The following is a 24,999-nucleotide window of genomic DNA, read 5'->3' on the forward strand; positions in this document are numbered from 1 at the left end:
TGCACCTGCTGAAAACCAAAACGCGCCGTGGCTCCGACATTCATTGCCCACTCGCTGGCGTGTTGCTCTCCATACACTCATTCCCCTTCATCATCTTCTCACCCCGCACAGCTGCGGGTTTCGCCTGTATTTGTATAATCGCCAGTCTTGCGCTCGCTTGTTGGTGTTCAGTACTAAAGTCAGTTCGCGTCTGTTGTGATGGCAGCGCCAATCGCTTCCATGTCGACAGCCGCAGTGCCGTCGCATCTGAACGGTGCCAGCGCAGTGTCTGCAGAGGTGCTTCGCGAGGCCGAGTTCCTCCAGAAGATTTTGCAGATACGCGACCAAGTGCTTGCTAGCCAACACCCGCGTATTCATCTTCCACCCAAAGTAATTGAACAGGTTGCACCGCGTCTTCCGCAGACTGCCTCTAGCAGACCCACCACCAACGGCACACCCAACGGATCTTCATCGCAACTATTTCCTCCGCGTCCAGCATCTTCAGCACGCCCTCCCACGTCTCCTATACCCCCTACACAACGACCCTACTCGGCCAAGTCGTCCTCTTCGAGCATCGATCCCATCTTGCTCACAAAATCCGAACACCTGGTCAAGGCGGAACAGCAGCTCAAGCGGCAGCAGATAGAACGCGCACTGAAGGACCAGTTCGATAAAAAGGGCCGTGGCAACGATGCAGACGAGCGAGAAGCTCTCATCGACGTCGAGCAGTGTTTGATCAAGGCCCACCAACTGGTCCCGCCTGTATCTGGCTTACCGTCTGCGACTAACAACAGCGACGACGTTGAGTCATTTGACGAAAACTCGTACTACTCTAGCAAGGCGAACAGTTGGTCCTCAGAGGATGTTGATCGCGCTGACCACACGCATGCTGATGCAGCTCCACTGACATCACAGGCGCAGCCCACAGCTCAGCAAGTGAATGTCCACGCTCGCCCAGCCGAGCCCACTGTGATCGACCTCGATGAAGAGGCTTATGAGCCGGCCGATGACATAGAAATCTATGAGCCTGAGCCTGCACAGCTGCACGAGGAAGGCGAGGAGGAGGAAGACTACTCTCCACCTCCAGCCGAGATTGGTCCAAGCGAACCCTTGAGGGGTCGACAGCGCAACCGCCATGGCGGTACGAACGGGTATGATACTACAAGACTTCTCTTCTTCTCACTTCCATTCTCTTCTCGCACATTGAGTCAGCGACCTGCTTCGCGACAGGTTCGTCCATCCAGGTTGTGGCATGACCCTGAGTTTGGTAGCGAGCGTCGCTGCATTATGGGTCACCATCTCTGCTGCCTTGAGATCAGTCATAGCTGTCCTCGCATGTCTCTATTCCAGTTTCCAGTCTTCCTTCTCTTTTCCTTCCTGTAATCATGCTAACGTTTCGCAGATCACGCCGTCAAAGTCCGACCGGTCCCGCAGCACCAGTTCACAACCCTCGCAAGCGGAGACGAGAAGAGAAACGCGAGCGCGACGAGAAGAAGCGTCAGCAGCAGGCCAACAAACGCGTTGTCAACTCGCCAGAACCGTACATCAAGGAAGAGCCGCAGTCACCACCTCCTTTCACGGCTTATCCCGACTCACAACCTAGTAAGCGTCGTGCGCTACAGCCTCATCCCGATGAGGTAGAGCTTGTTTCTGCGCAAGGCAGCCCCAGAACACAGCCGGTCTACTACCGCGACCCGGAACCTATGGCACGATCTTACCGCGAGTACGACGAGCCCTTGTCCCCGACCGTCATACGCACGCCGCAGCGGAAATCGTTGCGCGATGAACAGGACCTCAGGCGGGTCGCAAGTCTACAATATGCTCGACGCCCCTACTCGCCAGGTGGCGTCAGCGAGGTATACGCAGCGCCAGAGCCTCGACAAATTCGCGCAGCATCGCATGCATTTGTCGAACGCGCCGAGGCGCCCGTTTTCCGCGAAGCCTCAGCCCGCCCATCAGCCGCACCCAGATACGTACGCGAACGTTCGCGATCACCTATACATGAATACATGCCATCTCAGCCGCTCATGGCTCCGCCGCCACGCAGAATTGTGGTGGATCAGTATGGACAAAAGTACTATGCGGCACCAATGGATGCGCGAGAGTCGATGGCGCCACCTAGCAGGCGAGTGGAGGTTGAGCCGTACTACGAGCGGGCTGTGACGCGGGAGCCCACGATGCGTGCACCGGCACGACCAGAAATGTACGAAGAAGAAGCTGTTCAGAGAATGCCCCCGCCTCCTCGACGTTATGTCGAGGCGTCGGAACCTGAAATGATGGAGAGCCCGTATAGGCAGAGAGAACCCTCTCGCCGTCCTGTAGAGGTGGAATACCGCGCTGCGCCACAGTACGAGGAGATGGGCCCGCCACGAGAGTATGCTTCAGCGCGATCGTACAGTATGCGACCAGAAGTTGTTCGTCGAGAAGTTCCGGAAGGCTACGTCCGACACGAGAGCATCCAGCCGTCGGCTGTTCGCGCCTCACAGCCTCGATTCCGTGAGGTCAGTGTGATGCAGGAGCCTTTTGATGAGCGTCGCTATGTTGGCGCACCTCAGAGCAGGCGATATGTTGAAGAAGGACCCATGGAGGTCGCTTCGGAGCCGTTTGTGGGCGAGCCGCGTCGCACGTACATGCGCTATTAGCATGGTGGAAGTGTAGCTGTAGGATAGTTTGGTTAGTGTTTGAGACGAAGAGAGTGTTAGTCTTGTAGAGAGTTGTAATAGTCTGTAGCATTGACTAGGCACTGTTGACGCAGTGTATTCACTTCATGCAATTCGATAGTATCAGACGCGACGAAAAAATATGCAGTCCAGTGACTCGATGCCGCAGTGTCTCAGTGCCGCATCCGCGCAGGACGCTTCTCGGCTGTGGTGCCGACTAGAGGGTGCGATTTGCCTGATTGAGTCTGGCGAGCGGGCAGCCGTCATCGCACTGCAGGGGAGACGTAACCACGCTCTGGGCTCTGATACCAAGAGATGTGCAGAGGCAAGCTCTCGAGGAAGTGTTTGGGCGATTTCGTCACACGGACTGTTTCTCCCGCAACCGAGCCTGTTTGATGCGTGTGGGGAGGGTTGCGTGGTGGGCGATGAGCGACGACGGGGAGGTGTATTCTAGATTTCTATTCTTACTCGGACATGGCATGATGGTGTACTCGTAATAGCCAGCCTTGTCGGAGCGTCAGCTATGCTCGTTTAGCGATAGGCCCGTGGGCGCTTGCGACCACCACACGACGCAGCACACTCGCAGCATACAGCGCAGCACGCATTGCCTGAGGCGACAGCGCACGACACACGACCAGAAGCAAAAAGCAGCGCGGGTGCAGATTCGAGGGACCAATCTCGCGGGCGTGTGGTGAGTGCGACGGGGTGAATGGCTTCTTTTTGTATGACCCACTCCAGCGCCCCCCGGCCAATCAGCGGCGCGCACCGCCTCGCTCGACAGCTGCTTCCCTCTCCGGTCTTCCCAGGTTCCTCGTCCACCTTCTCTCCTCCCACCACCTCCCGCCCGCCAACACCTAGGGCGTCTCCTCACCCACCATGCACAAACTATCCAACTTCCCGGCACAGGCCCGCCACGGCTGGGAGAAAATGGCCCCGTCGACGGCCTTCTCCTTCTCGCGGTCCAACCACGAAATGCCCGTCTCCGCCCCGATCAAGCGTCCCTCGACGGCCACGTCCGCCCCGCCCGTCATCGCGCCCGGCAGCCAGGTCAACGTCTCCTTCAACGTGCCCTTCTCCTCCAACCTCGCCGGGCCCGACCCGGACGACATCATGTGGGCGAGCCCGGGGGCAAAGGCGCGCTGGACCCATCCGGAAGGCACGGCAGACCAGACGCCCACGCACAAGCTGCCCGTCCACGCCCAGAACGTCGACAACCTGCGGAACCTGTGCAGAGAAGTGAGCGAGCAGACCGACGGACGCGTCTCGGCCAACGTGACGTCGGCCGAGTCCAAGCCGCTGCCCGGCCTGCAGCGGGGCCCGCTGCGGGCGCTCGTCACCAACGTGTGCCTGTCGGGCGAGCTCGAGATCGTCAACTCGATGCGCTGCCGCATCCTCAACTCGACGCCCATCTCTCTGGTAGGCTGCTGATGCTGCGCACTGCGCCTCTAGCCCACATGCTGACGTCTTGGCACAGCGATCGTCTTTTGTCGATATTGACTCGCAACTTATCATCGACCCGCCGACACAGAACATCAGAGGCGCCGTGCTCAACCAGCTCGACCTCATCTCCAAGGCCACCAAGGCCGACATCTTCCTGCTCATGCCCAAGCAGCCCGACATCGAGACGGCCAGCTTCCACGGCAACATTGATACGGGCATGGACCCGCGTCTGCGCTGTGCCATCTACGGCGACCTCGAGACCATGGAGCACGCGAAGACGCGTGTGCTGATTATGATCGACCAGATCGTGAGTTCTCAGAGCCCCACAGATGCCCGCTAGCGCACCATGCTAATTCGATGCCGTCACAGCTCAAGCGAACCGTCGATACCATGAAGCTCGAGCTCACCATGCACACCCTGATATGCGGACGCGGGCGCAAGAACATCAAGATGATCGAGTCTGCCACGGGCACCGCCATCTACTTCCCCCCGCCCTTCCCTCGCCTGTTCGGATACACGCCGCCCGGCGCTCAGCGAAGGCCTGATGACCTGGTATACATTACGGGTGAGAACTCGGAGAATATACTGCGCGCCAAGCAGCGCCTGCACGATCTAGTCATGTCCACCAAGGTCTTTGTGAAGCCTGTCATGGTCACTGATACCAAGCTCGATGCCATCTTGCTCGAGCGTCTGGACAAGGTGCGCAAGATCATCGAGAATAACGGCTCGTACATCCTACTGCCCCCTCTTGGTGTTCAGCGTGGTGTTGTGCGTGTTCAGGGCACTGACGTCTTGCATGTCGAGCGAACTGTGCGCGAACTGATGCAACTTGTAAGTTCGGCATATTCTCCATCTTGGATCTATACTAACAATCCCCAGGCCGGCCAATTTTACAGCGCCTCGTGGTTCATCACCCACCCTGACCCCACACAGCGCCCACCCACACCCGCCGACGTTCGCGCCATGCTCTCCGATATCTGCATCAACTCTGGCGCTGAAGTCAGCTTCGAAAAGCTCAACTTCCACATCTATGGATCCGATGATGCTGTCAGAGCTGCACTAATGGTCATCAGCAACATTCCATTCGTGAAGAAGTCGCAGTACAACATGAGCGTCAAAATTGAGCTGGCCAATGAGCACAAAGAGTTCGTCAGTGGTAAGAAGAATGGCAAGATCAACAAGATCATGAGCCACAGCAGTGTGCAGATCGTCTTCGATGGCTTCAACGAGTACAACTTCTACATCGTAGTCCGTGGTGCCCAGTACGAGGCTACGAAGAACGGTCTAGACCTTGTCGAACAGGAGATGCCTGCTTCCATTTCCTTTCATGTCCCTGATCAGTACCACAAGCGCATTATCGGCATCGGTGGTCAGCACATTCAGCGCATCATGAAGAAGTATTCTGTCTTCGTGAAGTTCTCCAACGCCATGGACCGTGGCGGCTTTGGTAAGGAGGAAGATGACATCAAGGTCGACAACGTCATCTGTCGCACCCCTGCGCGTAATGCTCAGAACCTCGACTTGGTCAAGCAAGAGATCATGGACATGGTCGAGAAGGCCGACGCCGAATTTGTCTCTGAGACCATCAACATCAACCGTCTGTACCATCGGGAGCTTATTGCTCGTCTAGACAAGATCGATGAGTTGGAGAAGAAGTTCAACTGCAAGATTACATTCCCTAGCACTGAGGAAGCCAGCGACATTGTTACAGTGTCCGGACCTGAGTATCAGGTACCTTTTGCAGTTGACGAGTTCTTGGGTATGGTTCCAGAATCCCATGATCTCGCCTTCCCATCTACCACGGAACTCAGCGAGCACATCCGCTCAGCCGAGTTCAAGGCTGAAATACTTGACAAGCTCAAGACTCAGCACGAGGTCGATGCCCAGCTTCAGCAAGCGCAGACCGAAACTGTCGACGGCAAAGAAGAGACGATTGAAGCGTTCCACATTGTCTTCACCAGAAACAATGCTGGCGGACTCAAGGATGCCATCGATTTCTTGCTTAACCACCTAGTCATGCATGGCCTTGACACTAACACTGTTCGTGGAGCTCTTCCACGTCCCAAGTCGGACTCTTTCGAAGACTCTCTGCCATTCTTCGAGTCCAAGCTGCTTCAGCGCGCAGAGCCAGCTGTCGACAGTACCGACTCACCTACACGCTCTCACTTTGGTGATGATGAGCCTCGTGGTATGCTCGACCGCCTCCGCAAGCCAGGCAGCATGTCGTCCTTCACGTCCATTTTCAATGGACGCAAAAACACCAACTCACCTGGATCCCTTTTCAAGCACGCTTCGAGCAATGCTTCCAAGGCATCCCTCGCCAGTCTGGAATCCACCGGTAGCTACCGCAACCCGTGGAACGACAGCGGCATCAACCTTGCGGACGACGAGCACCACAACAACGGCTGGCCCATGCCAGCACCTCGTTTCGAGTCCAAGTTTCCTTTTGGTTCCTCTTCGGCGGCGCCTGGGGACGTGACCCCTAGGTACGACCCGCGGGGCTCCGTGGACAGCGGGCGCCCCAGTACTTCTCATTCTGCATCTGGATACCCGGCCCCTATTGGGCCTCCTCGTTAAGTGATACACCAATCTCGAACCATTTATTTGATACCACTACTGTAACCGGCCTTTAACGACGAATACCCCGCTACGCGTTCATTGTCTCTTGTACGTGTGCGACGACAAAAGAATTATACCCCCTCCTACTCTACGGCGAAATATCCCACGTCAAAAGCCTAGCCTGGCTGGTTGTTGTTGCTGTTTGCGTTTTCTGTATTGCGTTTGTCTTTTTGCTTGTTTACGGGCGTTTTCTCCCTTTTGATTTGCTTTTGCTGAATGATTCCCCAAATTACGGCGCAAAAAGAATATATACCAATTTGCTGCTTTTGTGGACTTGTTGCGTTTTTGTTCGCTCGTTCGTTCGTTTGTGCGCTCACCACCGCTGTGAGATGAGAAGGAGGAAGGGATATACGATGGGACGATGATACCCCCTGCCGGCACTGCCTGCCAGCCGGCCGTCGTGAGACGGGCACAACTGGTGGGCTAACGATATGGTGTATGGGTAGAACATTTGGGTCTTTTGGTATAAAACACAGGGGGTTGAGATGTGCTGGCTCAATGTAACGAGCTGATTTCCTCCTATTTTCTCTCTCTTTTCTCTCCACTCTCCTTGTTGAAGAACATGGGCATGTTGGAGATGTGAGGATACATGATAGATGAACGAAAGGCACATTTACACCCCATGATATGCTACCTTGTTTCGTGCAGTGTGATGTTTATGTTCGGCTGGAGGTGTGATCATGCTTCACGACTACATTTCAGCATACTTTCAATAGGCATGCGCATGAAAGATAGAAAGACCCTTCACGCATTTTTCGCAAGAAGGGCAGATGGCAAAGTCCATGAGAGTTGGTGAATCGCGAAGAAACCGGCACGACGGGTTCCAAAGGTAAGCTGATGAGATATCCAGCAAGCCCATGTACAATCCCGCCACGTTTCATATCATAGCGGTGTAGTGGTTGAGAGACTCATGGGGTTTGTGTTTCCAGCCGCATGATCAGATTTGTTGTACGAGCATGGCAAGGTTATGGCTGTTGATTGTTTAACAGTCTCATGAAATACATGAAAACTCTCCGCTATTTGAGGACGCAACAGGCACATTACACGTTCAGACATTCTTGAGTGTAATTTTTGGTCACTTGGACCGATTTGGATGTTATCTAAGGTACAAAGCCTTCTGTAGTGACACTGTCAACTATCCTCATCTTCGTCCGTCACTGAGTAGTGTTTTCGCCATCATGCGTCGAGCTATAGAGCATCGTGTGATACAGTACAGTCCGAACAAACAGATAAAAAAAAGTACAAGTCCAAATCACTCAACGCGCTAGTCTTAGAGCTGCTTCAGAGGATCAAACCTGTTCTACCGCTTGGTCTTCTTCTTGGCGGCGACGACCTTGAAGTTGCTTGAGTCGAGAGGTTGCTGCGCCTGTTGTTGCTGGATAGTGCTGGCGCCGCCCTTCTTGGCGACCTCCGACCAGCCACTACCTGCGGCCTTGTTCTCGGCAGGAGAAGCAGTGTTGCGTTCGTCGATGATGCCCTTGTCGGCGAGCTTGCGGCGGCGGAGGAACTCTTCAGCGAAGTGGCGCGAGTCGAGCGTGTTGGAGGCGGAGTGCACGGATTCAGTGATCAGCTCGGCGTCGGCTGGGAAACTGAGGAGAGAGGAGACAAAGTCTTCGGCTGTTGAGAGTTAGTGTGTTGTACAAAGCATTACTATAACGATCACGTACCATTGATGCCCTTGTTAAGGTCATGACGGAGCTCGTTGACAGCCCACTTTCGGAACTCCTCTTCAGCGTTAAGCTTTCCAGATTGTCCTCCCATCGTAGCACTACGCGTGACAGCAGGCTTCTTGGCAAGCGATGGTACAATGGTGGAGCTAGCGGAGCGAACAGCGGCAGGCACAGGAGTGGTAGTGCCTCCTGGTGTCTTCACCTTACCACTTGCACCAACAGTGGTCCATGCAGTGCTACCAGCAGGCATAGCAGCAGCCAGTACAGGGGTGCTCTTGCTTGCCAAATCAGCGTATCGCTTACCACCCGATGGAGCTGGAGCGGCGGCACCGAAGGCGTTCGCAGCTGCAACAGCCTGTGCAGTAGCTCGTTGCTTTCGAGCTTCCTCTTCCTTCTGAATCTGCTGTAGGGTCTTCTTTGAACTAGCAGTTGGCTGTGCGGCGACCTTGGTGGCAGCAGGCTTTGTCCAAACAGATGCATTGGTCGCACTGGGCGTTACAGGCGACGCACCGCTCGCCCAGGTCGAACTTGAAGGCAGGCCAGGTTGGACTGCGGGTGACTGGTTCTGAGCTTGCATTTCCTTCTCAAAGGCCTCGCGGCGAGCTGCTGCTGCGGCAGCCTCGCGCTCTGCAGCCTTCTTGGCTTCCATCTCCTGAATCTCCCTCAATGAGGGTCCACGAGATGCGTCAACAGGTTCCTTTGCCCACGGAGCAATGGATACACTGGGAGTGTCGGCAGCAGGAGTTGCCGCACCAGAACGAGACTCGGTGTTGAGGTTTTCAGCAACGATGGGCTTCCTCTGAGCAGCTGGGGCAGGAAGTGGAGACTGCGATGGCGGAGGCGGAAACGGGAAGATGGCGGGCTCGACCTTGTTCCATGCGGCTGCCGGTTGGGGGGAATGCTTCGCGGAAGCAGCTTTCTGAACCTGTTCAGTAAGTGACAGGGTCTCTTGACCAGCAGCATGTCCCTCATTGTGATGCTCGGCTTGATGGTCTTGTGCTTCGCGTTCCTCAGGAGACGCAGGCTCGGATTGTTCCTGCGATTGCTGAGCAGACGAACCTGAAGGCTTCCCAATAACACCTTCTGGTGGAGGAGCTGCCTTGGATGATTGTTCCATGTCCGTTTGGACTCGCAAGTCGTTGAATTCCGCGAAACGGTCGGCAAAGGTGCGGGCATTTTGCATATCTTCAGGGCCACCGGGGCGAATCGCGGCGTCATGCTCAGCTTGCTCACGCTTGAGTCGAGCACGATCACCAAGCACAGAAGCCATGTATTGTGCGTGCGCATCAGAATCTTGCTGCTGTCCGAAGGCAAATGGAGGCTGGTTGTTGCGTCCAAGGTTGAGACGGTCCATCATGCCGGGCATGTCTTGCTCTCTCCTGTTGTTCATCATGTCCATACCGGGGCCGATGGGACCCAGACCGGGGACAGGACCGGGTCCAGATCTGAAAGTGTTGTCCATAAGCCCTGGAACAGACGCTCCTACCGTGGTGCCATGGGTAGGCGATGGCTGATATCCACCTGGAGATGTGATACTACCAAAGCTTGGCTGGCTATGTAGGCTCTGCGCGCTGGAGTGGTGGTTGAGTTGATTTGGCAATACCCCTCCCATCTGAACCTGACGGGCAAGCGCTTGTTGCTGCTGAGCCAGGTGCTCTTTTTGGCGAGCCATGAGATACTGCTCCTCTTGCTTTCTGCGCTCGAGGGCATTTTGTTGTTCGGCAGTAAGGGTGGTCCCAAAGCTTGGAAAACTATTCGCGAAAGGAGGCTGGGCGCCTGGAGCGGTAGCAGTACTAGGGCCAGCACCTGCCCAAGAATTTCCTGGCTGAGATGTTGCGGGGCCATGCGGAATACCGATCTGGGGGACCAAGAAGGGCTCACGGGAGTTACCGATTCGCCGAATAAGCTGAGCCAAAGGTTCATAATCGGGCTCTTCAGCCTTCTTCACCAGCAGCTCAGGCGAGAAGAAGCCGGCCTTGTACCAGTCGTGCATCTCCAGGCCGGAGAACGGTCCTTGAACGTTGCCGGAAGGGTCGCGATAGATCCACCTCATCCTGTCGGGCATAACCATCATCCGCTGTTGAGGCACAGGTGGTTGACTAGAAGCTGGGCTTCCGACGCCTGGGGTCGATGGCTGTGCAGTCCTAGTCGGGTTAAGAGCGGCCATAGAGAGTGAAGTGGTAGCCATATTCGGAGGCTGTCCGGACGAGCTATGGTCGTCATGGTGGGCATTGGAGAAATCTTCAAACAAATTGCGGTTTGCGCGGAACGGGCTTTCAGTGTCACGCGCTGGTGCCTGTCCACCAAACGCATTTCTGCCAAAGGTACCTGTCATGCTATGTTGGCGGTCACCATGCGAGGAGTTGTCGTCAGCGTGCGCTCTGTTCGGGTCATTGGATCGCATCTGTTCTTGCATCGAGGGCGGGAACAGAGAGCCAAGTCTACTGGAGCGGCCTACTGTGGCATGACCGAAAAGCGAGCTGCTTCCCAGACCAGCCAGAGAGGGCGACTGAGCCTCGCCAACATTTCCGAAAGCGCTGTCAAAGCCACCCAAGCCACCGCGTTCGCGAGTTGGAGTGCCCATAGTGTGGTGCCCAGTAGGCCAGGCGGCAGACCCTCCTAGACCGGGCAGGCCACCGAGCCCGGGCAGAGTCGGGAATCCTCGAGCAGGACCAACACTGGAGGTTTGGCTGCGGTCACTAGCTGCGGCCTCAAATGGTGCAGACACTTTGCCCAAACCTCCGAGCCCACCAAACGCGTTGTGAATGCTCGAGTGAACAGACTGGTCGATATGGAAGCTACTCATACCAGGGAAGTGTGCATTCTGGTCGCCGGAATCGTCCGAGTCGTCATTATGCTGATCTCGTGCGTGGTGCGGGCTCTGGTATGGATTCGTGTCCGTCGGGCTCATTGGCTCGTTGCCTCGATGGGGTGATTGATCCGTGAAGTTATTCCTGTTGTACATGTCGCGAAGACCAGTGTCGGCAGTCGTCATCCCAAATGCGGATAATCCAGAATCGTCGCGGTGGTCGGGGCGGTGGGGCGTTGCGAAATTGCCGAAGCCTTGTGGCCGGGGCGGGCTAACGTCTTCGCCGCGCAACGCAGCACTGCCAGTTGGGTGGTCGTCTTCGGGGAACGGATCTGTGTCGTTACTCATTGGCCTGTTGGTGCGAGATTCCATCCACGAACCGCCTGCCTTTGAGGACTCTGCCTCGCTTAGCCTGCCCAAGTTGCTCATGGAAGCTTTCTCTTTCGGCCCGTTCCCGAAGTCCTCGATGCTCGGCTTGCCCATCAATCCCTTAAACCGACTCTCACCACGCAGACTCCCGTAGCCGGGCTTTTTCTCAGACTGCGGCGCTGCAAAGCTTCCAAAAGCGCCAAAGCCACCACCAGGAGTCGCAGACCAGGGCGAGGTACCACCACCTGGGCTGAAGGGCGCGGTAGTTGTGCGCTTTGCAGAGCCAAATGCACCAGCGCTGTCGGCCCCGCCTTTTTCTTTTTCACGCTCCTCACCGGGGCGACCTTCTACAGGCTCCTTATAGTCTGTCCGACGGCGTACCAGGGCGGGCGGCGGTGTGACGGCGCTGCCTTCTTCGCGCGCGAATCGTGAGGTGGCGGGCGACGAGGGGAACGGATACGCGTCGCTGGTATCGCGGCGGCGGGTGCCTGGGCGCGCGCTCGTGGGCGAGGAGATTCCGTAGGGAGTGCCTGGGCCTTGCGACACAGACGTCTTCCGCAGTGAAAGGCCTTCCTTGGGAGTACCGTCTTTGTTCTGCGTGGGTGGTTTGAGCGGCGAGTTGACAGACGAATGGAAGATCTAAGCGAAGAAGCGCGCGTTAGTGTATGCCAGGAAGGTGCGCTGGGGTGAGTTCGTACTTCTCTCTCGTCGTCGGTCATGTCAGTCAGGCTGAGTGGCAATACACTACCATCTCTGTCCCAGCACTGGTCGACCCCGCTCGGCGCCTCCCTCTCCCGGCCGTGGTCGTCTTTGCGGCCCCAGGAAGCACTCGAAGCGCCATTTGTAGCATGAGGCTCCCATCCACCCATGTACAAACTAGACAGGCCATCGTTGAGGTCGCTTGACGCTTGCTGTATCCGGAACAGCTGCGTCAATTGATCCCGCGAGTAGCGACCCTCGAACGAGCTGCCATTGCGGCCAGGCTGTGCGTGGGGCGGGACATATACGCCGGCGCTGGTTGACGAGTTCTGTGGCGCGGCAGGGTCTCGTGAGGATGAGTGGTTCGTTGAGCCGGAGAGGCTTGTCGCGTGTGAAGGTCGGCGGAATGTTTGCGTGGCACCGTTGGTGCGTCGAGCCCTGGTATCCGGGATTAGTGAGGGGGCCATGGTGGTAACGAGGGATGTAATAAATAAGGAAAAATTAATCTGTGTCGTGCCTAGCGATTTGACGTAACAAATGTGCCGTATGTAGCGCGGAGTGGTGTTCACATGGGGTGCAGTAGGGCGGACTTACCAGTCAGCGCCGGAGTCGGGACGCGCTGGATTCGCACTGTTTCCTGCAGCTGCCGAAGCAAAAGAAGTAGGCGCCATTGTGTGGTGGTGTCGGAGTGGGTGCGGAAGCGGCTATGAGACGAAAGCGTGGTGTCGAGGCCAAAAGATTTAGTGTGGGGATTGTGGCAGGCGAGTGGAGGAGGCAGGTGCAGTCGAGATGATGTCAGGCTTGCAGCGGTTTGGTGCTAGAGGAGTCGGGTAGTATTGGCACAGTTCGTCGTGGCGTAGTTCGGGTGGGAGATGTAGTCGTATTGCGGCGACAAAAGAAGAGCTTCCACCATCGGCCAACATTTGAGGTTGGCTGGAGCCGAGATGGGCGCACGTGACCTCGTCGTATTATGGGGACTGGGTTTTTCTTCTTCGTTCCCGCCACAACGCGTCCACGCGTCGCGCCTGCCGAATCTAATTGACTAATGACGTCTTATTCGGATATCGCATCCATGTCTACGTGTGATAACTCCTACAGTGCCTTCCTCATTCTCCAGATATCCAAACCAACCTGCTGCAAACACGGCAGGCACGCCTCGATCCACATACCCAAGACATGCCCTTGTGAGGAAGGGGAAGGTGCGATGTGTCATCTCGCTCCGTCGCATCGGCCTGGCACTCGCCGCGGCATTCTTCAAGGCCGGCTTCATCGACCTTGACAACTACCCATAACGACTCATTCCCCGGCTGTTTGCTGTTCTGTTCGCTGAGGGCCGTTGCGCATCATCATTGCCGCACTCAATTCCGTCGGCTTCTCGCCTTCGACTTGGGACGGGATTCTCTGCCGTTCCTCCTGTCTATGGCTGTCATATTTGGATCTCTACATTGCAGCTTCCATTTGGTTTCCAACCGTATTGCTGGATTTCGTCCAGTCGACTCGCATCACCAGAGGAATATGGTTTGCTCTCTTTCCGATAAGCGAGGTGTTTGCTCGGACTCTACTCGTACACCATAGTGACACCAAAACGCCAACCACTGCTGACCTTGTGTCATACAGGCCTGCTACGGCCGGAGAATTGCCTTGCCAGCGACAGCTTTTGTGCTGGCCTCACCTGGGTTCCTAGTGACTGCATCGCGTTATGTGCCTCCAACCATCCGTAGATGACTAGTTTACGGACAGCTTGCGGCCGTCACAGGTACGTTGACCCAGCTAGCGGCACATTTGCTTTACTACAAAGTTAGCTATGCAGCCCGGCCAGGTTTCGGAACTTCTTTCGCCTTCTATGTAACACAAAAGGTCGTCAAACAACTCACCTCACATCATTGCGCCTTAATCACCTGCCTTCCCAAAAGGCCACTGATATACACCATAAACTCCCAAACAGAACCGTACACACAGAGTAGCTCGAATCAGTGCTAACAAAAGCTTCGTCGAATCAGCACTCAAAGCTGCCTTCCGTGATCGAAGGACAGGGACTGGGTTTAGATGGCTGGATTAATGGGCTTCCCTGCTCGGGGTTTCCGTCCAAACCAATCCTACGATGAATCATACAGCAGCGACAGCGACACCTTTGGACGAGACCCACGCGATCAACGGAGGAGGTTTGCAGACTTCCAAAGACAAGCATATTTACACAGGTTTCAAGACCAGCAATCGTCCCCTATGAATATGGGAGGTTTCCAATCGCCTTTTCCGAATCGCGAGAGAGCCAGTCCTATGATGGGACCCTATGCGCAGTTCGGCATTCCTTCGCCTCTTGGTATGGGTATGGGTGGAGGTCGCATGGGTGGCATGGGCTTTGGAACGGGCATGGGAGCGGGGATGGGGCTGGGAATGGGAGGAGGTATGGGAGGAGGTATGGGAGGAGGCATGGGAATTGGCAGAGGCGGAAGTATGGGGTTCCCGGGTCGGCCGCCCTTCCTAGGCGGTTCACCGATGGGCTATCGGCAGCCTTCGCCATTCGGACTAGGCCATTCACATCAATCGCACCCAATGTTTACGAACCGCCATCGCCAGAACGCCCAGTCATCATGGCCTCAATCCCGTCGCAGCCCCTTCGTAAGAAGCTTCTACGATGACGACGAGGATGACGATGAGAGCGATTACGATACGTCTTCGACATACAATTATCCAAGGCGGCGAAGAGGAGGGGGCTTGGGACAATTTAGGCGTTCGCCCTACCAAAGTCGACATACACCCCGCTGGATGCATGGTCATAACAGGCGATATGAAGAATATGACGATGAGGACGACGAAGACGATGAAAGCGATTACGAAGATTACTACCCAGTGCGTCGCCGAAGGCCCAGATATTAGTTGCTCTTGAGAGACTGTATCCACCGCTGTTCGAAGAAGATGGCCTCGCAGCATCTTCAAGAAACAGAGCGTCTGCTTTGGTCAATGGCGTTGAAGCGAATGAATTACACCACCGGGTGCTTAGCCAAATAATGCAAATGTCCGAACTGAACTCTACTCTGCGACTTTATCGGTTCGTTTGAAAGGATCACTCCATTACTAATCCGGGTTGTCGCCAGATCTTCCCATCAGCGAAGCCAGAGATCAGCGTTGTTTGCTCGTATAAACGAACGTCGTACAAGACGCCCTTGATACCATTAGCATCGTTGCACGCGCGTGTCACTGACCCGTGAAGAACGGAACGCAGTCTCCCGAAGCTTTGCCATCCTTCCGAGCAGCAAACGCACCCTATCAGCGTGGAAGACGGGTGGTGTTTGCGCAACGTACGATGAACGCCCGTTTGGAACTATCGATTGCGCGAAATGCCACTCACAGTGTGGATGGGATTTTCGTCCGAGACCAATGACATGTCTGCATCCTTCACGGTTGTGCGACTGCTCATTCCAGGGCCACGGTAGCCACGATGAACGAACGGAAGAGGCGAACATCGTGACCCCATTCCCAGGCCATGCGCCCGAACTCGTGAAGATCTTGAGGAGACCACATCTCAGCCGCAACAAAGAAGCATGGAAGCGGGTTCAGCGAGAAAGCTTCGCAATCGTGATGCATAAAGTGATAGGTTTCCGTCGGTGTATCTCTTCGTCAGAGTTACGCCATCTTTATCCTCACTATCTTACAATATATGTCCTGATCGAGTCTCATAAACACTCGTACCAGCTTCCAGAACGAGGTTTATTCGCTATGTGTCTTCTCTTCCACTATTCTTACCGCTGCCATCCGTCCAAATCAGAGACACTGCTTCTGCCCTGTCATCACCATCCGTTGATAAGCAATGAGAACCGAATATCAGTGCCGGAAGAGCCAAAGGAGAGTAGGATATGCCCAAGGCTGTGGAAAAGGGAGATTTCGTCACCGCACTGTGTTGGGTGCCTGGCAAGGCTGAGCAGGCATGGCATTGCGTTACGAGAGAGGGAAAAAGAGTGCATATGACGACCCAGTGCGGTGGAACAGGCTCACAGCTTGTACGCTTATGTGAGGCGGCAGCATTCAAGTCCTCTGCGCAGCATATCCGGTAAGAAGATGAGGCATCGCTCGAAGCCCGGCCTCTGAGCCTCAAGCAAGCAAGCAGTGCGACATTGCCAGGCTACCCAGATATCATCATGCGACCACCGATTGCCTTGCCCCAGTTGCCTAAAAGCGACCAAGTTAACCCCAAAAAGTCCAGACTCAGGGTTTCTTATCGCATGCGCCAAGTTCTTGAATGCATGTCAGCCCGCATACACAAGCCTCTTTGCCCAGCCAGCCGAGTCCGAAATCGCGCAGAGCCCACATCAACAATCAAACCTCGGCGAGACAAGTCTTCGGGACAGCCCTTAGCTACTGCAGCCAAGCTACCATTCTCTTGGATCTCACCGCTTGATATGTCAATCACGACCACTGAGAAGGACATTAAGGTTACACGATGCTATCGGTCTCGGGGCATGAGGACGAATGCAGCAAGACGCATGAGGCGCGTACTACAACAAAGCAACTTTTTAGAAAGCGCGTTGGGGTCTGGAACGTCCTGACTGCGTCAATACGGTAGGAGGCTTCACTACTACTTCGCCGAAGTCATGGTCAGCACGAGATGTGGAGAGTACATGTATGAAGGGCAGCTCGGGAGACATCTACATGATCTGCGGTTCTTAGAACTATTACACAATACAAGATGATAGAAAAGAAGACAGACACTTCCTTTGTCGCTCCCATACCATCGGATACCTCATACGAAGATGTCGAACCCAACGGCTTCGATGCAGTCGCTACCAAGAAGCTTCTCCGCAAGCTGGACTGGCATCTCATACCATTCATGTCACTGATTTATCTGTAAGCCCTTCTCCTACATACCATTTTCGTACCATCAACTGATCGCTGTATAGCTTGTGCTTTTTAGACCGCACCAACATCGGCAACGCTCGCCTCGACCACCTCGAACAAGATCTCAAGTTACACGGCCTACAGTACAATGATTGTCTCGCCGTCCTCTTCCCCTTTTACATCGCCGCCGAGATACCATCGAACATAATGATGAAACGGACCCGGCCGTCTATTTGGCTGACATTCATCATGTTCTTCTGGTCACTAGCAATGATACTGCAAGGCTTCGTGCAGAACTATTCCGGGTTAATGGCTACACGAGTCTTTCTGGGAGTATTTGAAGGAGGACTGTTCCCAGGTGTCAACTACTACATCTCGCAATGGTGAGTCTTCACTCCAGAAAGCTGGCAGACGAGTCCTGAATGCAGTGCTAACTTACCCAAGGTATGTGAGAGACGAGTGCGGCTTCCGCATGGCTCTCTTCTTCTCCGCTGCAACGCTCGCCGGAGCCTTTGGCGGCGTCCTAGCCCGCGGCATCGCCGAGATGTCCGGCGTTGGTGGAAAAGCCGCGTGGGCATGGTAACATCATCACTTACAAAAAGATCAAAGAGTCTACCCACTAACACGACTAAAGGATCTTCATCCTAGAAGGCCTCCTCAGCATCCTCGTCTCAACAATAGCATACTGGTGTATATACGACTACCCCGAAACGTCAGTCCTCTCCTCGTTCCTCACTCGCACCCATCTAACACCCACGCAGCGCCCGCTTCCTCACCCCCAAAGAACGCACAGAAGTCCAACGCCGCCTCCACGCAGACCACGGCCACCTCTCCAACGACTTCGACATGAAATACGTATACCAAGCCCTCACAGACTGGAAGATATACATCTTTATGCTAATCTGCATGGCGGGCTTCTGCCCCATCTACTCTTTCGCCCTGTTCCTCCCGACGATCATAAAGAATATGGGTTACACGGCCAACGACGCACAACTCATGTCCGTTCCACCATACGTCTGCGCATGTTTCTTCACTATTGCTGCGAGCTGGTATGCTGATCGTGTGAAGAAACGCGGTGTCTTCTTGATGGGCTTCCAGGTCGTGGCTATTGCGGGCTTTGCTATGCTTGCTGCGACGGGGAGGCCCAGTATACAGTATGCGGGCACAGTGCTGGCGGCTATTGGCATTTATCCGCAGATTCCGCTGGGGATGGCGTGGAATAGTGGGAATATTGGGGGGAGCTTGAAGAGGGGGACAGGTATTGCTATGCAGGTTATGGGTGGGAACTGTGGAGGTATCATTGCGAGTTATGTCTATTTGTCGCGTGATGGGCCTAGGTTTGTCGTTGGGCATAGCATCTTGATCGGATTCGTTAGGTGAGTTATCGTAAGATCGCATGATGTCGGTGCTGCGGAGCTAACGTGTGGTAGCATGGCGTTCTTCCTGACGTTTTTCATGTCGACGTGGTGTCGGATGGAGAACGCGAGACGCGATAGGATTGCGTTGGAAGCTGGGGCGCAGGAGTTGACCGAGGAGCAGAAGTCGTTGGAGCGGGAGCTTGCCGATAACGTGCCGTGGTTTCGATATACCACCTAGGAGTGGGGTTAGCAGGCCAAAGTGACTGTCAGATCTGACCTTGAGTGTCTTGTGCATACTAAACCCATGTGGGTCATAACTTCATTATGGCATTAAGAATATAACAGTCTATGTATGATACAATCAACAATTACGCTCAGAGCATTCTGGTGGGTTGCGTAGGCTGCATGGCCCACTCCGGAGGGTCCTCGTCATATCTCCTCTCTGTTGGTCGGTTGACTTGCGTTGGTTGCATAGATGACCAGATCGGAGGCCCCTCGTCGTATTGCGTATCGAACGCACGTTCAACATTTGGTACCAGCTCGACGGCTTCGGCCTTCTTGACCCTTCTGAGCTCTTGCTCCTCCAAGAGTGTCTTCTTCACCACGCGCATCTTCATGTAGATCCAGATACCCATGGCAATAGTGATAACAAAGATAGCGCCGAACATGACCGTCTTGATTACGTCGTCGTTACTCTCCTGAAGGAGCAGTACACCGAGGTAGACGAGGAAAATTTGCTTGGGCAGAGAAAGGAAAGTAGCGACGACGAAATGCCAGAATTTGACGTCGCAGGTTGAGAATACGGCGGTGGAAAAATGCGCTGGAATGGCGGACAGACGGATTACCAGCACGATGGTGAAGCCACCGTCACGCGTTAGACGGGCCATAGCGCCGTAGTTTAGATTGGTGCGCTCCAGTTTGAGAGCCTTGGAGCGGAAGGCGTACTTGAAAGCGTACCATGTGCCGACTGGTTAGGATGTTAGTATGCATTGCATGGAGTTGTAATGACATGGTAAGGCTTACCTTCGCCAATGAATGTGCCTGCCGCAACAATGGCGAACCCAATCCACAGTCCATAGACGACACCACACAGCAGCGCAATGATCTCATGACCGAACAAAGGAGGGAAAGAAATAATGATAAGAATTGCAATGGGGATTAGCCATCCTGCTGGTAGGTCTCGCACTTTCTCGGACCACGGCCGTAATTTCTGCACAGACACCGTTAGCCACGTGTTCGTCGGCCCCAAGGCAAAACACCGAAGACTCACCTCAACGACGGCGTCGTGTTTTATCGTGATGATAACGGTCAAGATACCGATAACGATGAACAATATGTGCCATGCTATATGCTGAGTCAGCCAAAAATGTTCCGTGGTCGCATGGGCGGCGGCGTGGTCTTACGGATGTACTTAGGGGCGAGAAAGAATCTTTTCCAGTCAAACTTCTGGTACTCTGTTTCTTCTGGCGGGCCTTGCGACTTCTTTTTCTTTGGTGCTCCGTCCATCATGCCCGACATTTCAATGTCGCTTTCACGTTTGCGGAACCACATCGCGGAGGGTTAAAATGTGCTGGCGGGTTCCCGCGGAGGAGTCGCCGTGTTAGGAGGCCAGGTTGGGGCGTGACTGCTGCGCGTCCAAGGTCCAAGCGCAAAACGAAAGTGAGGTCGTGAGAATGCGTTATCGCTATCGCCCAACGACGTATGGGGAGCGCAGGTGGTGAGAAGGAACGCTGGGCAAAAGTAGGTCGGCGGTGCGGTTGCAGTGGGTGTTGGTGGCGCGCAGCAGGAAAGGGGAGTGATGTATCAAGCTTCGCAGTGAAACCGGCATAGCCACATCCGCGTAATCCAAGCTCCGGCCAATGGCGACGCGCCAGACGTTGCTATGTGAGACACTGGCGCGGGAGATCGGCGCTTGCATTCGGCGCCAGTTTTAAAACCTATCACAGTTTCGCCTGGTTTGCGCATCATTTCAAAGGGATCGGCACGGGAAATTTACAGGTCTTGGGGTTGTGTGCTGTATCCATCGCCGTTGCAAACTCGATACCCGAAGCGCCGGACAGATCTGGGGATGACTCTCGGCCGGGGTCTTTGAGAAGCTGGCCGTATAAAGTGGGCGGTGCATGCAGCGCCTCATCCTTGTTCTCGTGTCCGTTTGGTGTCAGCTCAGGCGAAAGGAAAGCCAATATTATATTTAGGTAGCGCCGTTGATCGCTATACATACACGCATCATCAACGTGGATGACCGTTGAAATATGTGGAGATCCCGGCGCGACGCGAAATGCCGCCGTGGCACTCATAGTCGATCCGGTTCAAAGACATACATAACATGCCAGATGCAGCCATGGACAAAGGGTGTTTTCCTCTCAGGCCGAAACGTGATCATGTGCCCACCAATTGAGTCATGTATATGGGCAGGAAGGTGGCATCATGATGGTCTTAGCGCCTTGGTCAAAAGGTCCGAAAGTTGAAGGATCGATTGATACGCTTTCCGGCAAACTATGATGTCTTCCCCCCAAACGTTCGTCGACACAAGGCTGCAAGACACGAATCGCCATGAGCGTCATCCGGAGTTCTCACGCCTCCCTGTCGAAATACCCGCGTTTCCGTTATCATGGCACGTTGTGTGCGTCCTACCGGGCTTTACTCTCCCATTTACCTGAACCGGCGAGCGGCTCTCACATCTACGAGACGCTTAGGCAGCCACTCATCGTCCTCATCTTCTTCTTTGGCATCTAGCTATCTCTCCCTGTTGCGCGTTAGATACCGGAGTGTTTCTAGCCAGATTCTTGACTTACACTTGAAAGTTTTCGCGGCGCGATGATACAGTAAGAGTTCTGCATCATCTACGATGCTCGTCAGTTCTTGATCAAAAGGTTTACGAATACCGCCAGATTAGTCCTACTCACATGTATATCATAGGTTCCTGCCCCGAATTTGATCCTCAGAAGTGCTGCCAACTTCGCAGGGTCGATGTTACTCCCCGATATCGATTGCGCATCTTCAAGATCCGACAGATCATCGTCCTCGTCGTAATCTCTTATCGAAGGCCTTGCTACCTTCACGTATGCGATTGGTTTGGATGTTGACATTGATGTCGCTTTGATACTCTTTTCAGTGGTAAGAGAGGAGTCTTGAAGAAAGCTGTTGTCCTTTTCTTCTCCACCTCGCGAAGGACGTCACCAGAGTATTTACACACATGTCGTGAGGTTGCGAGCAGGCTGAAGGGCGCATGCATTGCCCCGATCCAGCTGCGGCTGTGCTGTCCATGTGCCCACAAACTTCAACGAGCTCTCCTAGGCAGCGAACGTCGGTTCGCCAGTGCTGCGCCCACTTCGGGATGTCACCCAAAAAGCTCACCGGCTGAGACATTGTGGAACGAATCAACTGCATCCGTCTAAATTATGATGGCTGTGAAGCAGCCACATCTGACAGCCCCAGGCACTGCAGGTACTGGACTCGAGGATGGGCCATTACCACACAGGACTGACCGCTCAGCCTTGTGCGGCTCAAGGTCCTTCATGAGGCATCCACATATAACAAAGCGATACGCCGTAGGGGCTGTTTCAAAACTCAGACAGTTGTCTTTGTGCAGTGGACAATGCCTCCCTTTGCTCTGCGCGTGTCTAGGGCAGATGCCCCACCAAACGAGGCGCGTCGGAGTCCGGTCAAAGTCCCCGCTTCTCTAAGCCTACAGGGCACAGAACAACGTACGGCTCAACCCGAAACCCAAAACTCGCAACCGCCGAATGAAGCAAGAGAGGAAGAATCTATATCGAATCAGTCATTGTCTGACGTGTTGGTACCTGGTTTGTCACTTCCTGTTCTGGGATCTTCGCCTATCTCGCCACCGCCTGCGATTCGACCAGATTCCGATGGTCACTGCCCGAGCGACAATGGCCTTGGCCCAAATCAGCACTCGATAGCCTCATACAACACGCCACGTCGTGACTCTTTCCATAGGTCATCGGACGGTAGTGTAAATGATGACGACAGCCCTGAGTCTTTTCGTAAGTCACAGTCATTCGATTGTGACTCGCACCCGGACGGGAACGCCTGGCTGACCCCGCAATATCGTGGCTCGCCTTCCTCATCCATAACATGGATTGATCACCAGCCAACAGGAGTTCCCCTGCTCGACGATGACACAGAAGCAGGAGCGGAAGATGCGCATTGGGAAAGTGATGAGGTATGCTTCATCTTGAGAACTCATAGCTGAGCCTTTCTAACCAGACTCTCTCTAGCATGCCTCACTCGGCCATTCCCATTCCTTCTCAGAAGAGCCATGGAATCCCGAGCGCGGCTATACGTCGTCGCTAGGCCCCCCGGCTTTTCGGCATCGCTTGGTTTCACCCAAATTAAGCGTCACAAATATCTCAGACGCTGGTGATCAACAGCAATTGCATGAAGAACGCACTCTTCGTCACCCAGAAGACTCATTCGACGAGGACCTAGCGCAGTCGTTAGCCTCGTTGCCACCTTTAGGCGACAGGTATGAGCTACAACAGGAGATCATGGATGCACGCCAGAGTACACGAGACAACGAGGGCCAGGTCGAGACATTCGTTTCCAAGGCCAAATTGCGTCATGTGATAACGGTCGACGCGGTGACGCGAGAGTTAACAAGAACTGCAGCGCAATTCCACCCGCGACTTTCACCCGAGCAAATCAAGTCCTACGCAAGGACAGTTTGCGAAGAAACGGAGGATCAAAGACACAATCGAACGACCAAGATCACGACGTTCCGTAAGATATTTGCACTCCTGGTGCTAATCGAAGCTGTCCCTTCTATCGTGCACTTCGTGACAGAGGAAGTCACTGATCAAGATCTACCCCTCGGAAAACACGAACGAACCAGCGAGCTGTATCGCAAAGGCGGTGAAATCTGTGTTCCTCGTGGTTGCTTCCAAGGGTGGTCGCCATTAAAGCTTGAGAATTTTCAACGCTATCAATGGTGGCTACTTGCGACATACTTCTCGCCACCCGATGATGACGGTGTAGTGAAAAACTACAAACTTCAAGACCAGCATATTCTCCCTTTTCTCCCCCCAGAAAATACACTCGGTCAGTCCGTTGACAAGACTGGTGGTTATGGCAAGGTAATCATGGTGAACATACCCTCCGATCACCACAATTTCCGTGATAAGCGGCTCTGCGAACGCGGATTCGCCATCAAACAGCAAATTAACGATGAGAATCGCGACGCTTATAAAAGAGAGATAGACATACTGATGAAATTCAGTGGCGGGCGAAGTCATCCACACATAGTGTCCTTGCTTGCAACGTACGAACAGTTCAACAAGTTTAATCTGGTTTTCTATCGCGCAGAAGGCGATCTGTTCGACTACTGGAAGAAGCTCAAACCACATCCGACTCTCCAACACAGCAATGTCAAGTGGTTCGCCAAGCAGTGCAGCGGGCTTGCCGAGGGCCTGTCGAAACTCCACAAGCTACTTTCGTTCACCAAACTTCAGCCCAAGGTCGAGGAGGAGCAAGCGAAGGACTCACATGGTACGTACTTTCGAAAAGAGCTTTAGAGTTGAAGCAAATTGCCCTGTCCCCACTTTGCGGGCAAGGTTTTGCTAAAACATGCTCTTTACAGAGCTAACATGTTGCAGATCTCACTGGAAACATTATCACTCGATCGGAGAAGAGTGTTCGATTTGCGCCGTTGAGTGATCGTGTCGACACAGGCTCTTCGGTACTTTCAAACGGTGTGAAAGAGCGTCCAACGAGTCCGCTCAAATCATTCGCTGACTTTGGCGAATGCGGCCTACCGCCGCGCGGCCATCAGACTCATGATTCTGGAAATGCACAAAAGAAGGTATACGGTCGACACGGAGACATCAATCCCAGCAACATCCTCTGGTATGACGATGGCGATGACGACGATGGAGATGACGATGAAGATGACGAACGAAGTTTGCGCGGAACCCTCAAGATCACGGACTTTGGACAGGCAGAAATTCACTCGCTGGAAAGCAAGACCAATCGTCGTGAAGTGCCTAACACACTCACATACCGACCCCCCGAGTGCGACGTGCGTCCATCGATAATTCGACAGTCCTATGATATCTGGTGTTTGGGTTGCGTTTACCTTGAGTTTGCGACCTGGTTGATAGGGGGTCGTGAGCTCGTGAGGAGATTCAAGAAGTCAAGGAAGATGACTGACTACTTCGATCGACTCACAACTATTGACACCTTTTACGAAGTCGATAAGAACCCCGAAGCCGCTGGGATACGGGCCAAGGTCAACCCGAGAGTCACTTCTGTACGTTACACTCTTCGACGACATCTCGCGCTGCTAACAAGATGCGATAGTTCATCGATGAGCTACATCGACACCAGAATTGCACCCTTTACCTGCACGACGTACTGAATTTGATCCAATTCGATATGCTGGTAGTTGATTCCATGGGGCGCAAGCCTTGTATCGATGTGTGGCAATCGCTAAACGCCCTGTATGACAGGTGTCGTCGCAATGCAGATTATGCGACGATGAGCAACCCATGGTGCAACATGAGATCTACTGCCTCATCTGTTGAGCAATATATAATGTCTGCATC

General features: G+C 54.2%; 6 protein-coding genes across 6 annotated transcripts; 4 read left to right on the top strand and 2 right to left on the bottom strand.

The window, feature by feature from the left end:
* Positions 1-219: 219 nt before the first annotated feature.
* On the top strand, positions 220-2,621 carry J4E84_002656 (uncharacterized protein; the record flags this gene model as incomplete). Its single annotated transcript, XM_049385277.1, has 2 exons — positions 220-1,130; positions 1,382-2,621. The coding sequence occupies 2 exons, from the start codon at positions 220-222 to the stop codon at positions 2,619-2,621; spliced, it is 2,151 nt and encodes a 716-aa protein (XP_049247300.1).
* An 894-nt stretch (positions 2,622-3,515) lies between these two features.
* Positions 3,516-6,656, top strand: J4E84_002657 (uncharacterized protein; the record flags this gene model as incomplete). Its single annotated transcript, XM_049385278.1, has 4 exons — positions 3,516-4,055; positions 4,114-4,386; positions 4,449-4,910; positions 4,959-6,656. 4 exons carry the CDS (start codon positions 3,516-3,518, stop codon positions 6,654-6,656), a joined length of 2,973 nt encoding a protein of 990 aa, XP_049247301.1.
* A 1,342-nt stretch (positions 6,657-7,998) lies between these two features.
* J4E84_002658 (uncharacterized protein) lies at positions 7,999-12,916 on the bottom strand (the record flags this gene model as incomplete). Its single annotated transcript, XM_049385279.1, has 4 exons — positions 7,999-8,315; positions 8,366-12,185; positions 12,245-12,683; positions 12,840-12,916. The coding sequence occupies 4 exons, from the start codon at positions 12,914-12,916 to the stop codon at positions 7,999-8,001; spliced, it is 4,653 nt and encodes a 1,550-aa protein (XP_049247302.1).
* A 4,013-nt stretch (positions 12,917-16,929) lies between these two features.
* Positions 16,930-18,458, top strand: J4E84_002659 (uncharacterized protein; the record flags this gene model as incomplete). Its single annotated transcript, XM_049385280.1, has 5 exons — positions 16,930-17,087; positions 17,141-17,461; positions 17,523-17,657; positions 17,713-17,790; positions 17,840-18,458. 5 exons carry the CDS (start codon positions 16,930-16,932, stop codon positions 18,456-18,458), a joined length of 1,311 nt encoding a protein of 436 aa, XP_049247303.1.
* Positions 18,459-18,810: 352 nt separating this feature from the next.
* On the bottom strand, positions 18,811-19,987 carry TVP38 (Tlg2-vesicle protein; the record flags this gene model as incomplete). The annotated part of the gene is made up of 4 exons (XM_049385281.1): positions 18,811-19,403; positions 19,460-19,646; positions 19,707-19,780; positions 19,840-19,987. The coding sequence occupies 4 exons, from the start codon at positions 19,985-19,987 to the stop codon at positions 18,811-18,813; spliced, it is 1,002 nt and encodes a 333-aa protein (XP_049247304.1).
* A 2,588-nt stretch (positions 19,988-22,575) lies between these two features.
* J4E84_002661 (uncharacterized protein) lies at positions 22,576-24,812 on the top strand (the record flags this gene model as incomplete). Its single annotated transcript, XM_049385282.1, has 3 exons — positions 22,576-22,622; positions 22,797-23,944; positions 24,052-24,812. 3 exons carry the CDS (start codon positions 22,576-22,578, stop codon positions 24,810-24,812), a joined length of 1,956 nt encoding a protein of 651 aa, XP_049247305.1.
* Positions 24,813-24,999: the final 187 nt, after the last annotated feature.

The sequence above is a fragment of the Alternaria hordeiaustralica genome (assembly GCF_023758085.1).
Source record: "Alternaria hordeiaustralica strain BMP 2776 chromosome Unknown scaffold_3, whole genome shotgun sequence".
Taxonomy (NCBI): Eukaryota; Fungi; Ascomycota; class Dothideomycetes; order Pleosporales; family Pleosporaceae; genus Alternaria; species Alternaria hordeiaustralica.